Here is a 19,519-nt window from a genome sequence, read left to right as displayed (position 1 = left end):
ATGCCTTGGATATGGATCACCGAAATGTGAATCATTATTATAAACTATATTCATATCTCCACAATACTTTTAATATAATCTTACCTTTACAAATTACAGAAGAGTCTCTATCATGGCCACACGAGCTAACAGATCTATATTTACAGTCAGTAAAATACTCTTCATTTCCATTACATTGTACTTGGGTCACTATGTTGCCACGTCCCTCTCCAAAGTAGGCGCGGTTTTTACTTATTGCTCCTGTCCTAAACATAATATTATACGTTCAACTATTTAATGCAAACAAAACTACACTGAATTAATATATAACTATATATTCGTGTACTAATTCGCACAAATACAATAACATTTATTACAGCCAAAATATGGCAATATTTTAATTCAAGCACTGTATTAAAATTGTTGCATATGCTAGAGCGTATATTATTTCACGTTGTATATTTACCCGCTACATCCTAGTTGTCTACAAACCACAGATGTAGCATTATCGTACCAATAATAATCACAAACTGTTTTCCATTCTCTTTTATCACGCCCCCTCCCTCCCCCCCCCCCCGCCCCCGGTGTAAGAAGAATACACCCTTCGTATGTCCTGCGTGTCATGGAATGCGACTAAAAGGATCCATGTAATGGGGCAACGTGTTTGCCGTGCGTTGCGACCTGTGTCGATGGAAAGTGAAATCCTGACAGCCCCCCCCCCCTCGGGTGTAAAAAGAATACACCCTCGTATGTCCTGCTTGTCGTAGAAGGCGACTAAAAGGATCCATGTAATGGGGCAACGTGTTTGACGTGAGTTGCCATCTGTGTCGGTGGAGAGTGGAATCCTGGTCATTGAGCGAGCATTTGTCTCGCGAGGCCTTTCTCTCTGTAACACAATTCACCTAGACAGGAGGTCAGAGTGGCCGACTCTGATCAATCGGCTTTGGTCGTGTTTAGCTGACGAGTAGGCGCACCCTTCCCATAAAATCTGTAATGTATTTATTCCAGTTCTACCCTTGTGTCCTGAGTGCCTACTCTAAAGTACAACCTCGTGGGTTTTCTCCAGGTCCTCTGGTTTCCTCCCACTGCTAAAGACCCCTACGCGCGCGAATTATTGAAATAAAATTGAACCATATGTTAGTCAAGAAATGACCGAGTTTGTGTTGAGTGGACGTTAAACCCTATTTCTCTCCCTCCCTGCTCTATAAGTCTGTTCTCTTTGGCTTCCAATATTTGTTCATTTATGAAATTATACTTATATATTGGCGCGACTTTGAACTTTCCTTTACCACAGATATCCAGATGATATCAGACTTATATTGTTATTTCTCCTAAACGGAACCGGCGATTGAAATGAACATTATTTTGATTATAAAATTATAACCTGATTGGGTCATACTGGAGTTATGTCCCCTTATTAAAGTCGCGATATTATGTAAGTAAGTGACGTTATTGTCTTTTGTACATAGCCCTGAAGACGCCGTAAGGCCGAAAGATCTTGGCAAATATGTTAATGTAATTTAAATACAGATTTTTTCCATTCAAATCTTAGTATTTTTGGATGAGGTTTTTAGAAAGAAATAACTAATTTCATCTTAGCTAGCGCTTTTACCCACTACGGGGATCAGACATTTAATAATGAGATAGTAAACAATTACATGACGTAATGGCGTTATTAATACATAATATTATGTACATGACAATAATAATATCAAATATAAATATTTTAGAATATCAAATACCATATAAAATTATGCAGCATTTAATTTAGGGTGTCGTTCTTTATTTTCTAGCAAATTATTATCCGACCAGTTGAGTTTACATAAGGGAAAACCCTAAATTAACCCTTTCCACATGTATCTAAGTGTTCGCTTAGTGGAATCATTCTGTGTTTGGGATTAGCAATGTGTGATCTTTGTAGGTTCATCCTTATGTTCAGCTGTGATTCAGTTTTGCCTATATACTTTTCATTACAATCTGGACATATCATATATTTTTACTTTTACCGGTCATAGATTGATTTACTTTAAAATTTACATTTTCATTAATTTTTACTGTTTTCCGTTCAATAATGTTGTCACAAGTTTTACATCTATTGTTCCCCACACTTTGTGACACTCGATTCTGTGTCTTCAGACCCAAATTTTGAAAAAGTAAGTATTCGTCGTAAATTTGGGGGTTGTTTATAAGAATTTATAATCTTTGTGGTATCCCATATTTCAGACATTTTTTACTATTTCTTAATAGATGAGTATCTTTATTTAATACATCCCTGGCTATTTCTTGAGTTGGGTTATATGTTGAAACTAATATTAAGACATTTTCGTCTATGTTTTAATCGTATGTCAAGTATTGGTGTGTATCTGTTAGTTTGTAATATAGGTCAGTTTTTAATTCGCCATTATTTGACACTATAACTGTTACATATAAAACGTTTATAGATTATTTCTCTTTTCAATAGTGAAGCAAATATATATTTATTGTATAAAGCATATATATTATTCCACGTCGTATATTTACCCATTATATCCTAGTTGTCTACAAACAACAGATGCATCTTTATCGTCCCAATACCTATCACAAACTGTTTTCCATTCTCTTCTATCAAACACCTCAACTCGTCCTTCATGTGACCCTGATCCATCTACTAGTCGCACTGGAACAACTGAAATAACCGGTTGACTGACCATTAGATATAATATTGCCCAAATCTAACTCAAAATGTCGACTGAGCTCTAAAGAAAACGCAACAGTTATATTTCTATGGAAATGTTAATTCTTACTTGAACATGATTTAGTTCAAAATGTTTTTGTTCTAATAAATCGTAGCAATTGGCCCGATAACATTATAATTTCCTTTTGAAAATAAGTCTGGCAGTCGTTATCTTTTAGCATTTATAAATATGACCCAAACATTGTACACGTGTACATGTAGTTTATCATATGTGTACATAACTCGTCACAAACTAGGAATCGTAACGACGCCACATGACTAAATTACAGACTTTATGATCTAACTCGCCCCAACCCTACACATAACCCAGGTGCACTGTAAAACATTACTGTAAAATAACAGTAACAAAAATGGCTGTTAAATTTTACAGAACGTCGCCGTAAACTAGTTTTACGTCTTGTAAGCAATTTCATAAAAAAAAAGTGATTCATGTAATTTGGCATAAGAGTTGGAAAAGGGAGTCGAATCATGCATAAACGTCAAAATGTACAGTGGTATATGTCCAATAAGACAGAAAAAAACAAAAAAAAACCCCCAAAAAAACTGGTCTCCATATCTTGAGCAGTTATCTCTCTAAAACTGGGAACTATGTTGTCACCCCTCTCCGTCCGCCCACCCGTCCGTTCACATTGTATTTGTGGAAACTCCACAAGTCACAATTTTTATCTGATTTTGACAAAACTTGGAAGATAAGTTTATATCCAACAGATCTCGATATTGGGATGTATTGGACCGTAACTTCATATGTTATCGTCCCTGATTGTACGAAAATCACGTTTTTAGCGTTTCGCCACACATTTTCAGCGTTTAGTCACACGAGATCAGAGGTGTCAATTTTTATCAGATTTTGATGAAACTTAAAACGTCTGTTGCGCATATCGGACCGCCACTTTCTGGATTATGGCCCTGAGTGTTCAAAAATTCAGTATTTAGCCTGTGAAACCTCTAGATGTCACAATTTTTATTTGATTTTAAAAACCCTTAAAATATATAACCATTGCACCATAATGAAGGTTTAGCTTGAATTTCGTGAAAATCTGGCCGTGACAGTCTGACAAAATGACCGCTCTCCATGTAAGCTTGTGGACTTTCTTGACATGTTAAAATATATGTATATATCCCAACGATCTCGGCAACGATCTCGGCGGTTACTTAAAGGGGAAGACCAAGGATTTTCAACAATGTTTCCATAAATCTTAAATATATATTGATAATTAATCCCCTCTGTAAAACAAGTAAAAAAGTTTTCGTAAGCAAGAAATTAATTTTTATTAAACCGGAAGTGATGTAGTTGGTTCAACACGCTCACTGGTCTCTGTAGTAAGCATACAGATTTGACATAAGTTTGCTGGCTGTATTTGTCCATGTGTCGTCCTTTGGCCAAAATTCTGATCAAATGGGCTGTATATAGGATATTATAAACATCACGTGGATTCTATATAAATATATATTTAAGATTTATGGAAACCTTGATGAAAATCGTTGGTCCCCCCCCCCATTTAAAGGCCAAGTTAATAAATGAAGAAAGCAGATCTAAAATATCAAAAATAATAAACTAAACCGCTTTGGTGTATTTCAAAATGAAGTGTTGATATAGACTGATCGGTTTGTAGTATTGGCTATTATTAAATCTTATCGATCGCGTATACTTAAGAACAAGGTCATCGATATCATCCGTTTTGGAAATAATCTTACTTTGCCACAGTTTTGTAATATCTTTGGTTTAAATTAAAGATATACAAACAGAGTGTTAAAATATTTTATAACTTACGAGGGTAGATGTCCTCTGAGAATGACTAGTGACATTTTAAAACCGAAATTTAATCCAATGATTTGTGTTATAGACTTACATTTACAAATGACCGAGACGTCCGGTGTGCAACCGCATTCTCCGAATCTAAATGCTGGATGTTTGCAGGCACTCAGAGATAACTCATTTCCTTTACAATTAATATTAGATACCAGAACAGGGCCTGACCCGTTACCAAAATCAACATTAATATCAGGATCACCACCATCACTGTTAAATAGAAAGATGATACACAAAGTAGAGATTCAAAAATCAACATTAATATCAGGATCACCGACATAGATTTTAAATAGAAAGTTGATACAGGCGGTGGAGATTATAAATTCAACATTAATATCAGGGTCGCTATATCAGGATTAACACCTTCATTGATATTAAATAGAAAGATAATACACACATTGGCACGATGTATATCATTACAGTTTCGTTCCGAAAGATTGAGTCGACTGTCAACTGATGAACACGCAATCAATGCCCCACATTGGTTTAATCTACTGACTTTTCACCGATATAACAAACCAACACATAACATCAATCGATCCTGATCAATGCCGAGAATATAATTAACGAATTGATTTGGGTGAATTTGACTAAAGACGTTGTGTTAAAATTATCGTTAAATACATTACGGATTCATACTTGTTAAATCCTAAATTACGGCACGCCACACGAGCTTCTTCTTGTCCAAAACCATCGCGACAAACCCTTCTATATGAGCCGTTGTGCCATACCATCACTCGCCCTGCCATGGCATTGGATCCTCCTACCAATGTAACATAATCTGTTGACAAAATATAAGTTAATATGGTTATCATGTACGTCCCATCTCAACAACTAGATACTGCCCTGCCAGGTCGTCCATCAAGGTACTGCTGACATGGGGACAACTACGACGGAAAAATCTCTAGGAGCTTTCTCGGTCAACGTCAAGAGAGAACCCGGAACCTCCAGGTTAGCAAGCCAGCGTCTTACTCACCGAGCTATTTAATCATATATAATTATATTTATTATATATATATTTACTAAAGTGGGGCTCGATAACTGCGATTCTATTTGAGTGAGAAACTTGGTGGGTGCTTTCATTTCACCAATAAAATGGTGAAATCGGAACGTGTGTGTGTGTGTGTGTATGGTGTGGGTGTGTGTGCGTGTGTGTGTGTCAGTGTGTGTTTATTAGGTGAATGCCTTGACGGACTCTTACAATGAACATTTTCAACTAAGGGTAAGCAAATATAAGCAAGTAGATTGGTTGATACATTGAAACAAGAAAAGTTTGATTCTATAGGATGCAGGGGTGAGGGGGGTGTTAAGGAAAAATGCCACCGACTGATGCACATGTCCCTAATACGAGTGACGCAGTCAGGGGCCAAGCACCACAGATGACAGTTTTCTAGGAGTTAATAGCTGATCTGGAAGCTGGGAATAGTGGGTGGGTGGAGCGGGGCGGTTCCAAATCCAGGGTGCAATCCACAAACACACCCCACAATGAATGTCAACAACATACTGGCTATAACACTGGGCTTCCCGGTAGAACACAGATCGTATTGCCTATATAGTTGTTCGCCAATCGTTATCTCGTCGGAAAGCAGTTTTATTCAAGTTGACATAAAGTTTATGTCATATAATATGATGATTGTTATTGATTTTGTTAATAAATTTATATGAACCTTAGGGGTGTGTGTGTGTGGGGGGGGGGGGGCTATAACACTGAGCAACATGGGAAAAATTAAATCAATATCCCGGCATTTGAGGTCATTGCTGGGAGCAAATTCTTGTGAACAAGAGAACCAGAAATAGGAGTCAATGGGACAGAATCTCGAAATCTGCCCCTGTCAATTCCGCCTGTTTTGCAAGAGTTGTCACAACATTAGTACAGTCTGACGCACCACGACTCACGCACCAGTGTTACTGCGAACTGGGCATTTCACTATAAGCGTGAAAATGATAGTGCTAAGACCACAGGAGTGAAAAAATGATGTCATAATGGAATCTAGCGGCGCAGGCCCGAAACAATTTCAGATATGTAACTGACCTTTTAATTTTTGGGGACTGCGCCTGAAAAATTTTAGTCAATGTCATGACAAATGGGACCAAATTCTCCTTAACGAGAGGATAAGAAATGGGACAGAATCTTGAGCCCCGTCCGTCCATTTCGCCTGGTTTTTTTTGAGAGTAGAAATAACAATTCTACAGTCTGTCGTCCCACTCACTAGTGGTACTACTAACTGGGCGATTCACCGTAACTGTGAATATGATAGTGATGAGATTGTATAAGACAGAGGAGTTGAAGAATATAATGACATAATAGATTATGTAACTGAGCTTTTAATTTTTTGGGACTGGGTCTGAGGGGACTTTGTCTCAAGGGGGCGCTTACTTGGTTTCCAAATGCCATTTACTGGACTTTGGGGTCTAGGGAAAGGTTTTTCAGAATTCTAATGGCCAGAAAATACTTACAACACGAGTAAAATACGTTTTAATTTCTACTGGGATTAAATATGCATCAAGTAAAAATTCTCAAGTTCAATAGATCGCCTTAACATTTCATAATTTAAAGATTGTTTACGTATTTCTGAAACGAACTATGCTTCCGATAACTTCGAACCAACTGCTAGACTAATATTATTCGTATGACAATCAATAATACAGGCTCTCTCAATTTCTTAGACCATCATACTCATAACAGGGAATTTTTTTTTCAAACATGACATCTTGACTAGGTTATTTTATACTATACTGTTGCAATTTTGCTGCGCGGATTCACAAAAATGTTGTCATTTTATTTTGGCATTGTTTACCTAATTAATTCATTTAGTCTGAGACCGACTGCAGTGAGCACTTATTTTGAGGCCCACTATCTCACGTAAAAAATTTAGGGGCACGTATATTAAGTATTTCAGATTTTTCCTTTCTATTCTGGCATTGTTTGTTTACCTCATTAATTCATTTCGTCAGTCGCCGATGCATAATTTTGAGACCGACTGAAGTGACTGCACTTATTTTGATACCGACTATTTTTAAAACATTTTTTCAAACATGGTAAGTTGACAAGGTTATTCTATACTAAAGTTTTGGGTGAGTAGCGTGACGTATGCAATGTAGGTGCAGGGATGCACGCAAATACATAAAATTTGTACCCCACCCCCCTACAAACACACATACCCACATTTACGCCCTTGATACTGATAGGATGAGAGAACTGAAATTTAGATCATAGTTTCATTACAACAATACCTTGACTTAGTTCATTGAGAGTTTTCTGCTCAGGCCAAGTAGCCATAAGCGATTGGATAGGTCAAGAATTTGGAACATAAAAACCATAATATTAACTGAGATAGAATATTGGTGTAGATATTTATTAGGTGGCACAGTGAGTAAGATTTTGGTCCACTTACCCGGAGGTCTCGTGTCCAATCGCGGTATTAGACGATATGGTTCATTTGTTCGATCCCGGAATTGGCAAAGAAGGTTCATCGGTGTCCAAGTATATGTAAATTAGTTTAGAAGTATTTTAAAATATGAACATAGAACAGTACTCCTGCTATTACCTTTATGTACATAAAACCGTGTTACCTATAGTTACATACAACCGTTCTACTACAGTTTGTTACCTATATTTACATACAACAGTATACCACAACAGTGTTACCTATAGTTACACACAACCGTACCACTACAGTTTGTTACCTATACTTACATACAACAGTACTACTACACCTTTTTTTACCTGTGGGGGGGTGGATGACCGATTGGTTAGCACGTGCGTGCTGTATCATACGGCCTGTCATTGAGTCAACTGGCGTGGTTTCGAATCCCCGGCTGTACGTGACAAGGAGTAGGGTCGCCTGTCCAATCCCGTGGGTTTTCTCCGGGTCCTCCCGTTTCCTCCCACTGCTAAAGACCCCTACGCGCAAGCGAATATTGAAATAAAATTAAACCATATGTTAGTCCCGAAATGACCTAGTTTGTGTCGAGTGGACGTTAAACCCCATTTCTCTCCACCCCCACCCCCCTTTTTACCTGTATTACAAGTTTTCCCAAATGTTCTAGCTAGACAATGTGAGAAGGACCTGATTTGTACACAACGTATACAAAAGAATACGAAGATTAGTATAAGTATTTTAAAATATTTACGTACAACAGTACTACTACCCCAGAAATGGGGTTTAATTCCTTATTGTTATGCTACGACCGGGCCAATGAAGACGAACACACGCCATACAGTGTGCTATTGGGGAACTTTGCCCGGACAGCGGATCTCTGGCCTATACTCTTATATCGAATTCCAACTGCCAACTGATCTTTTACGTGCATGCCAATGTGTACACGGGACCTCGATTTAGTGTATCATTCGAACCGAATAAAAAAGCTGTCCTTGTCAGGTCTCCCGTCCTGCACCACTGACAAAGAGAAACCACGCGGAAAATCGGGATGAACTATTTCCCAGAAACCGCCCTGAATACGTAAAACTGAGTAGTCGTTGAAATATTTATTAGCCAGTCACATAGCTATTCAGTTGATGAGATCGGTACACAATATGCCGAGATTAGTATATATATTTTAAACTATTTACATACAACAGTATACTACTACAGTTTGTTACCTATATTTACATATAACAGTATACTACTACAGTTTGTTACCTTTATGAGAATATTTTTCAGATGTTCTAGACAATGTGAGAAGAAGCTATTTCGTACATAACGTGTAAGTTAACTGAAGTAATGCCTTGGATATGGATCTGTGAATCATTATTATAAACAATATTCATATCTCCACAATACTTTAATATAATCTTACCTTTACAAATTACAGAAGAGTCTCTATAATTGAGGTAGAATGTTTAAACATGGCGTAGATATTTATGAAGTGAATGCCTTGATGTAGATCAAAAATCACACTCTGCTTAGGTCAAATAGAATGATTGATTGATGCTTTGGGAGACTTTAATTCTAATTAAGTGAGAATGTTAAAACTCGGGTCTATAGATTCATTACATCAATACGATGACTAAGTTCGAACATGAACATGTTCTGTTCTGCTTAATTAGAGCAATAGGCAATTTGACTGTAGAGCTCGATAACTTCCATTATGTTTGAGTGAGAGAGGTGAAAGTGTTCACTGTAAGCAGAGTAATACACAACTTACAATATCAATACTTTGGAGCTCGACAATTTCGATTCTTTTTGTGTTAGATGTGTGAAACTTGGTGGACACTTTCTATTCACCAATAAACATATTCTACTGATATGAGGTTAAATATAGACTTCAGTCTGATTGGTCGATTCGTTGGAACACACTGTTCAAACTTGATGTATGTGTTTAATTATGTGAAATACTTGACGGAGTTAAGGTTAAAGATGCATTATGTAAGAGCTAAATCAGCCTATTACAGTCAGGTCTTTCTTTTGGTTTTAAATATCATATTAATTATTATGTAGACATGAATCAACTTAACAGGCCTATAATCAACTCTGTAGACCATCAGATGGCTGAGATTTAAATGGAATTAAACATCGAAACTAAGTCATACATGATCAGAATTAAGTAATTTGAATGACATTTTCAATATATTTTTCATTATTTATTTTTGAACTGTTATAGCAAGAACGTCCAGCTCTCTATCTAAATCTTACATAATGCATCTTTAAGCACAGATAAGCAATTATATTGGTTGAGACTGAAACTCAGATTATAGTTTTATTACATAAATACTTTGACTGCTTAGACTAAGTGGTGATATGTGATTGGCTGGTCAAATTTATGGAATTTAAAATAGTTCCTATTGAGGTTGATGTTTATTAGGTGAATGTCTTGACTTGGTGTTTGTGTTATTAACATACCTTGACAGAGTCCGATGATAACCATTTGCCACTAAAGTTAACTAAATATAAGCAATTCGATAGGTTCAGACTTTGAAACAAGAACACATCAATTCTGATCGAGTGAGAGGGCTGTAACACCTTAATACATTAACACCTTGACTAAGTTCGGTGAGAATTTTCTACTTAGGCTAAGTAGGATAATGTAAGCGATTGGATTGGTCAAGAATTTAGAACATAACAACCCTGCTATTAATCGAGGTAGAATGTTCAGACTTGGTGTAGAATGTTCACCCTTGGTGTAGATATCCATTAGGTGATTGTCTTGACTAAATTCAATGACACCCGTTATGTATATATAATCCTAACTTATAATTAAGTTTGGTATTCAACGTGGCTTGGGGATGTGGCTCATGAAACAAATACCGGTTACCATTATAAAGTATAGTAAGCACTTAATTCCCTAAAACGAAATGGGGTTTAACTTCTTACTGTTATGCTTCGACTGGGCTAATGGAGACGGGCGCACGCCATACAGTATGCTATGAGTGAATTTTGCCCGGACAGTGGCTCTCTTATATCGAATTCCAACTGCCAACTGATCATTTACGTGCTCGCCAATGTGTACACGGGACCTCGATTTAGTGTACCATTGGAACTGATTGAACAAGCTACAGATTGGTACCTATATTTACACAAAATAGTATACTACTACAGTTTGTTACCTATATTTACATACAACAGTAGTTCTACAGTTTGTTACCTATATTTACATACAGCAGTACCACTACAGTTTGTTACCTGAATTTGCATACAACAGTACTACTACAGTTTGTTACCTATATAAGAAGATTTTTCAGATATTCTAGACAATGTGAGAAGAAGCTATTTCGTACATAACGTGTAAATTAACTGAAGCAATGCCTTGGATATGGATCACCGAAATGTGAATCATTATTATAAACTATATTCATATCTCCACAATACTTTTAATATAATCTTACCTTTACAAATTACAGAAGAGTCTCTATTATGGCCACACGAGCTAACAGATCTATATTTACAGTCAGTAAAATACTCTTCATTTCCATTACATTGTACTTGTCTCACTATGTTGCCACGTCCCTCTCCAAAGTAGGCGCGGTGTTTACTTATTGCTCCTGTCCTAAACATAATATTATACGTTCAACTATTTAATGCAAACAAAACTACACTGAATTAATATATAACTATATATTCGTGTACTAATTCGCACAAATACAATAACATTTATTACAGCCAAATATGGCAATATTTTAATTCAAGTACAGCACCAGTTACTGTATTAAGATTGTTTTATTGTATAAAGCGTATATATTATTCCGTTTCGTATATTTACCCACTATATCCTAGTTGTCTACAAACCACAGATGCATCTTTATCGTCCCATTGATAATCACAAACTGTTTTCCATTCTCTTCTATCAAACACCTCCACTCTTCCTTCATGTGACCCTGATCCATTTACTAGTCGCACTGGAACAACTGAAATAACCAGTTGACTGACTGTTAGAGAACATATTGCCCAAATCTAACTAAAAATATCGACGGAGGGCTAAGGAAAACGCAAATGGGTTATTTCAATATTAATTCTTACTTGAACATGATTTTTTTCAAAACGTTTCTACGGTAACTTTATAATTTCCCTTTGTAAATAAGTCTGAAAGTCAATATCGTCTAGTATACTCGACACAAACTAGGAATACCCTACACATAACCCAGGTGTGTAACTACTGACTGATTAATATACAATGTATCTTGTATGTTATTTGATCTCTTATTTTCATCTTATCCAAACAGATTCTTTAAGATTGAAATCCGGACTTAATATAGGCCACGTTACTAAATGACGAAGGGCGATCATAGATATATATCAAAAATAATAAACTAAAACCCTTTCATGTATGTTAAAATGCAGGGACTATTATCAAATTGTCTCGATTGTTTAATTATATTTTTTAAAAACAAGGTCATCGACTTCATGTGCATGTAGTGATCAATCTAACTTTAACACGAGTCTTGTAATATCTTTAGTTTAAATTAAAGGACCGATATACAAAGAGATTGTTAATATATGTCCTGTAAGAATGACTGGCTACTGTTTTTATAGACTTACATTTACAAACGACCGAGGCATCAGGTGTGCCACTGCATTCTCCAATTCTGAATTCTGGACGTTTGCAGTTGGATAAGGTTGACTCATTTCCTTTACAATTAATATTAGACACCAGAATGGGACCTGATCCTTTACCAAAATCAACATTAATATCAGGATCAGCACCATCACTGTTAAATAGAAAGATTATACACAAAATGTTTATTATAATATTAACATTAAACATACATTATGCAAGAGCTAAATTTGTCTATTGCAGGTCTTTCTTTAGGCCTGAAATGCTATCTAAATTATTAATTAGACATTAATTAACCTATCCAGACCATAATCAACTCTAGATGGCATCGCTAACTTGTGATCTTTAGTGGATTATGAGCAGATTTACTGCATTACTTTCCTTCACGATTTAACGATTAAATGGATAATCGAGACTATGCTGCTTGTACTGACTTTAGTAATGATGACCGATGCGGAAATTTCAATCGCTTAGTTCTCGGTTCATAGTGGATCAATTTGAATGAAATTTTCAGCAAATTGCCTTTACATTATCTAGTTTTTAACTATTATAGTGAGAACTGTCAACCCGTTATCGAATCTCCCATAATGTACCTTTAATATCAGGAAAGATTATATAAAAGGATAATACATACAATGGATTGAGTAGAAATGTTTATATCTGTCGACTGTTGAACACGCAATTAGTTACATCCCACATTGGTTTTGTCTACTGATTTTTGACCGATATGACAAACCAACATATAAAAAAATAAGTTATGATCAAAGTGCAAAATATATGTATATAACGAATTGAATGGGGTGAATTTAATTAAAAGACGTAGTGGTAAAATTATCGTTATCTTTTATATAGAATTGGAAGACATTGTAGATTCATACTTGTTAAATCCTAATTGACGACACACTACATGAGCTTCTTCCTGTCCAAAACCATCAGGACAAACTCTTCCAAATGAGCCGTTGTGCCATACCAGCACTCGTCCTTCCATAGAATTTGATCCTCCAACCAATGTTACAACTGCGGAATAAATATAATTAAATGGATATCAAGAATCACCCGTGCTTAGAAATGAAATAGGGTTTAACGTTGCACGCCATACAATGCGCCATGAGGGAAATTTTGCCCGGACGCTGGTGCTACTGCCTACTCTTACTTTGAATTCCAACGGTTAAGGTTTATTTTACATGTACAATTAGATACTGTCCTTGCCAGACTCTCCATCATGTGCCACTGACAACGGGGATCACATCGGAAAATCCGTAGAAGCTTTCTCGTCTAGAATGGTTCCTATCGTTGGATTTTAGTGGTTTGACAATCTATTAAGCAATACATATGGCGACTGAATCCATTCACGTGATTTGTTTGCAATGTCTGTGTAGTTTGTGTCGTGACGGCAGGTTTGTGTTTTCGGTTTTATTTGGTTTGTGTGCAGAGCCCCCCCCCCCTCTCCCTTCTAATTGAGGTAGAATGTTTAAACATGGTTTAGATATTTATGAAGTGAATGCCTTGATGTAGATCAAAGATCACACTCTGCTTAGGTCAAATAGTTTGATTGATTGATGCTTTGGGAGACGATAACTTTAATTCTAATTAAGTGAGAATGATAAAACTCCGGTCTATAAATTCATTACATCAATACGATGATCAAGTTCGAACATGAGCATGTTCTGTTCAGCTTAATTAGAGCAATAGGCAATTTGACTGTAGAGCTCGATAACTTCCGTTATGTTTCAGTGAGAGAGGTGAAAGTGTTTACTGTAAGCAGAGTAATACACAACTTGAAATATCAAGACTTTGGAGCTCACAACTTCGATTCTTTTGTGTTAGATGTGTGAAACTTGGTGGACACTTTCTATTCACCAATAAACACATTCTACTGAGGTTAAATATAGAATCCATTCTGATTGTTCGAGTCGTTGGAACACACTGTTCAAACTTGACGTATGTGTTTAATTATGTGAATGACTTGACTGAGTCCGACGATGGCCATTTTCCACCGGATTTGATATTTGTTGTTTATTGCTTGTGTGCAGAGCTCCCTCTTCTAATTGAGGTAGAATGTTTAAACATGGTGTATATACTTATGAAGTTAATGCCTTGATGTAGGCCAAAGATGATCGATCACACTCTGCTCAGGTCAAGCGATATGATTGATTGATGCTTTGGGAGACGATAACTTTAATTCTAATTAATTGAGAATGATAAAAATTGGTTCTATAGATTTACTACATCAATACGTTGAATAAGTTCGAACATGAACATGTTCTGATCAGCTAAATTGGAGCAATAGGCAATTTGAATTTAGAGCTCGATAACTTCGATTATATTTGAGTGAACGGGGTCAAACTGTTAAGTGTAAGCAGAGCAATAAGCAACTTGAATTACTGCAAGACTTTAGAGCTCGACTACTTCGATTCTATTTGAGTTAGGAGTGTGAAACTTTGTGGATATTTTCTATTCACTAATAGTCTTTTTCTATTGAGGCTAAGTAAAGACTTCTGTCTGATAATAACAATAATAATACTAATAATAATAAGAAGAAATCGTCTTATATCGCGCTCAATTATGTCCGCTGGTCATTTCTAAGTGCTTCACAGTGAGTTCAACTATTGTTCTCTCACAAATATTTGCTAAACAGATGTGTCTTTATAATCTTTGAATGGCATTTGGCGATTGAACATAATATAACACAACACAGTTCTATGGATAACAATCACTATATTATATACACACGAGGTTTCGACAAGAATTCACTGGTCTTTATCAAACATACAAAATTACAAATGAGGAAAAAACTGTGACAGTGTTATATATAGGTACATTGAACAATAATAAGAGAAACCATAAGTTAACAATTGACTTAAAACTTGAAAATAGAGATGTTGTTTGCATCTGTCGGGGAAGCTCATTCCATAAATATGCACCACGAACTGGTAAAGGGTATTTTCCATACAATTTATTATATCTGGGAAAGATCACACTCTAGGTCAAGTAGTATGATTGATTGACGCTTTGGGAAACGATAACTTTAATTCTGATTAAGTGAGAATGATAAAACTCGGGTCTATAGATTCATTACATCAATAAGTTGACTAAATTCGATCATGACCATGTTCTGTTCAGCTTAATTAGAGCAATAGACAATTTGACTGTAGAGCTCGATAACTTCCGTTATATTTGAGTGAGGTGAGAGATGTGAAACTGTTCACTGTAAGCAGAATAATACGCGACTTGAAATATCAATACTTTGGAGCTCGACAATTTCGATTCTTTTTGTGTTAGATGTGTGAAACTTGGTGGACACTTTCTATTCACCAATAAACATATTCTACTGATATGAGGTTAAATATAGACTTCAGTCTGATTGGTCGAGTCGTTGGAACACACTGTTCAAACTTGATGTATGTGTTTAATTATGTGAAATACTTGACGGAGTTAAGGTTAAAGATGCATTATGTAAGAGCTAAATCAGCCTATTACAGTGAGGTCTTTCTTTTGGTTTTAAATATCATATTATTATGTAGACATAAATCAACTTAACAGGCCTATAATCAATTCTGTAGACCATCAGATGGCTGAGATTTAAATGGAAATAAACATCGAGACTCAGTCATACTTGCTCAGAATTAAGTAATTTGAATGACATTTTCAATATATTCATTTTTCATTATTTATTTTTGAACTATTATAGCAAGAACGTCCAGCTCTCTTCTAAATCTTACATAATGCATCTTTAAGCACAGATAAGCAATTAGATTGGTCGAGACTGAAACTCAGATTATAGTTTCATTACATCAATACCTTGACTGCTTAGACTAAGTGGTGATATGTGATTGGCTGGTCAAATTTATGGAATTTAAAAACGTTCCTATTGAGGTTGATGTTTATTAGGTGAATGTCTTGAGGTGGTGTTTGTATTGAGAATTTTCTACTATCAAGGATTGCTTGTGCTTAGAAATGAAATGGGGTTTAACGTTTTACGCCGTACAGTGTGCCATGAAGGAAATTTTGCCCGGACCGTGATGATAATGCCAACTTTTATTTCAAATTTCAACTGTTAAGGGTTCTTTTACATGCATGTTCCACCCAAACTATTAGATACTGTCCTTCCCATACTTTTATTTCGAATTTCAACTGTTAAGGGTTCTTTTACATGCATGTTCCACCCAAACTATTAGATACTGTCCTTCCCATACTTTTATTTCGAATTTCAACTGTTAAGGGTTCTTTTACATGCATGTTCCACCCAAACTATTAGATACTGTCCTTCCCAGACTCTCCATCGTGTGCCACTGACAATTTGGACCACACTGGAAAATCCCTAAGAGCTTGGTTCCTATCACTGTATAATAGTGATTTGATACCCTATTAAACAATATATATGGCCACTGAATCCATTTGATATTTGTTGTTTATTGCTTGCAATGTCCGTGTAGATTGTGTCGTGACGACAGGTTTGTGTTTTTGGTTTTTGTTTGGGTTGTGTGCAGAGCACCCCTCACCCCCCCCCCCCCTTTCTAATTGAGATAGAATGTTTAAACATGGTGTAGATATTTATGAAGTGAATGCCTTGATGTGGACCAAAGGTGATCGATCACACTCTGCTTAGATCAAGTAGTATGATTGATTGATGCTTTGGGAGACGATAACTTTAATTCTAATTAAGTGAGAATGATAAAACTCGGGTCTATAGATTCATTACATCAATACTTTGACTAAATTCGATCATGACCATGTTCTGTTCAGCTTAATTAGAGCAATAGGCAATTTGACTGTAGAGCTCGATAACTTCCGTTATATTTGAGTAAGGTGAGAGATGTGAAACTGTTCACTGTAAGCAGAATAATACGCGACTTGAAATATCAATACTTTGGAGCTCGACAATTTCGATTCTTTTTGTGTTAGATGTGTGAAACTTGGTGGACACTTTCTATTCACCAATAAACATATTCGACTGATATGAGGTTAAATATAGACTTCAGTCTGATTGGTCGAGTCGTTGGAACACACTGTTCAAACTTGATGTATGTGTTTAATTATGTGAAATACTTGACGGAGTTAAGGTTAAAGATGCATTATGTAAGAGCTAAATCAGCCTATTACAGTCAGGTCTTTCTTTTGGTTTTAAATATCATATTAATTATTATGTAGACATAAATCAACTTAACAGGCCTATAATCAACTCTATAGACCATCAGATGGCTGAGATTTAAATGGAATTAAACATCGAGACTAAGTCATACTTGCTCAGAGTTAAGAAATTTGAATGACATTTTCAATATATTCATTTTTCATTATTTATTTTTGAACTATTATAGCAAGAACGTCCAGCTCTTTATCTAAATCTTACATAATGCATCTTTAAGCACAGATAAACAATTAGATTGGTTGAGACTGAAACTCAGATTATAGTTTCATTACATCAATACCTTGACTGCTTAGGCTAAGTGGCGATATGCGATTGGCTGGTCAAATTTATGGAATTTAAAAACGTTCCTATTGAGGTTGATGTTTATTAGGTGAATGTCTTGACTTGGTGTTTGTGTTATTAACATACCTTGACAGAGTCCGATGATGACCATTTGCCACTAAAGTTAACTAAATATAAGCAATTCGATAGGTTCAGACTTTGAAACAAGAACACATCAATTCTGATCGAGTGAGAGGGCTGTAACACCTTAATACATTAACACCTTGACTAAGTTCGGTGAGAATTTTCTACTTAGGCTAAGTAGGATAATGTAAGCGATTGGATTGGTCAAGAATTTAGAACATAACAACCCTGCTATTAATCGAGGTAGAATGTTCAGACTTGGTGTAGAATGTTCAACCTTGGTGTAGATATCCATTAGTTGATTGTGTTGACACCCGTTATGTATATATAATCCTAACTTATAATTAAGTTTGGTATTCAACGTGGCTTGGGGATGTGGGTCATGAAACAAATACCGGTAGTATACCTATAATGTATAGTAAGCACTTAATTCCCTAAAACGAAATGGGGTTTAACTTCTTACTGTTATGCTTCGACTGGGCTAATGGAGACGGGCGCACGCCATATAGTATGCTATGAGAGAATTTTGCCCGGACAGCGGCTCTTTGGCCTACTATTATATCGAATTCCAACTGCCAGCTGATCTTTTACGTGCACGCCAATGTGTACACGGGACCTCGATTTAGTGTATCATTCGAACCGAATGAACAAGCTGTCATTGTCAGGTCCCCCGTCCTGCACCACTGACATATCTCCACAATACTTTTAATATAATCTTACCTTTACAAATTACAGAAGAGTCTCTATTATGGCCACACGAGCTAACAGAACTATATTTACAGTCAGTAAAATACTCTTCATTTCCATTACAATGTACTTGGTTCACTATGTTGCCACGTCCCTCTCCAAAGTAGGCGCGGTGTTTACTTATTGCTCCTGTCCTAAACATAATATTATACGTTCAACTATTTAATGCAAACAAAACTACACTGAATTAATATATAACTATATATTCGTGTACTAATTCGCACAAATACAATAACATTTATTACAGCCAAATATGGCAATATTTTAATTCAAGTACAGCACCAGTTACTGTATTAAGATTGTTTTATTGTATAAAGCGTATATATTATTCCGTTTCGTATATTTACCCACTATATCCTAGTTGTCTACAAACCACAGATGCATCTTTATCGTCCCATCGATAATCACAAACTGTTTTCCATTCTCTTCTATCAAACACCTCCACTCTTCCTTCATGTGACCCTGATCCATTTACTAGTCGCACTGGAACAACTGAAATAACCAGTTGACTGACTGTTAGAGAACATATTGCCCAAATCTAACTAAAAATATCGACGGAGGGCTAAGGAAAACGCAAATGGGTTATTTCAATATTAATTCTTACTTGAACATGATTTTTTTCAAAACGTTTTTACGGTAACTTTATAATTTCCCTTTGTAAATAAGTCTGAAAGTCAATATCGTCTAGTATACTCGACACAAA

General features: G+C 36.0%; 1 protein-coding gene across 6 annotated transcripts in view; it reads right to left on the bottom strand.

Moving 5' to 3' along the window:
* Window positions 1-18,921, bottom strand: part of LOC126811866 (uncharacterized) — a 35,385-nt gene extending 16,464 nt beyond the window's left edge. The window contains exons 1-9 of one of the 6 annotated variants that reach the window (XM_056099012.1): window positions 18,790-18,921; window positions 13,394-13,532; window positions 12,500-12,669; window positions 11,724-11,868; window positions 11,350-11,510; window positions 5,163-5,301; window positions 4,564-4,733; window positions 2,500-2,644; window positions 85-245 (exon numbers count right to left, since the gene is read on the bottom strand). In XM_056099012.1, the coding sequence (XP_055954987.1) occupies window positions 85-245; window positions 2,500-2,644; window positions 4,564-4,733; window positions 5,163-5,301; window positions 11,350-11,510; window positions 11,724-11,868; window positions 12,500-12,669; window positions 13,394-13,503 (1,201 nt within the window). In that variant the 5' untranslated portion in view covers window positions 13,504-13,532; window positions 18,790-18,921. Of the gene's footprint in view, window positions 1-84; window positions 246-2,499; window positions 2,645-4,563; window positions 4,734-5,162; window positions 5,305-9,323; window positions 9,348-11,349; window positions 11,511-11,723; window positions 11,869-12,499; window positions 12,670-13,393; window positions 13,533-18,789 lie in introns of those variants that run through there. The other 5 variants (XM_056099016.1, XM_056099015.1, XM_056099014.1 and 2 more) reach the window with 5 other exon arrangements.
* Window positions 18,922-19,519: the final 598 nt, after the last annotated feature.

Source organism: Patella vulgata, chromosome 2, assembly GCF_932274485.2.
Source record: "Patella vulgata chromosome 2, xgPatVulg1.2, whole genome shotgun sequence".
NCBI classification, from domain to species: domain Eukaryota; kingdom Metazoa; phylum Mollusca; class Gastropoda; family Patellidae; genus Patella; species Patella vulgata.
The sequence above is the reverse complement of the archived record's forward strand: the minus strand, read 5'-3'. Positions and strand labels throughout refer to the sequence as shown.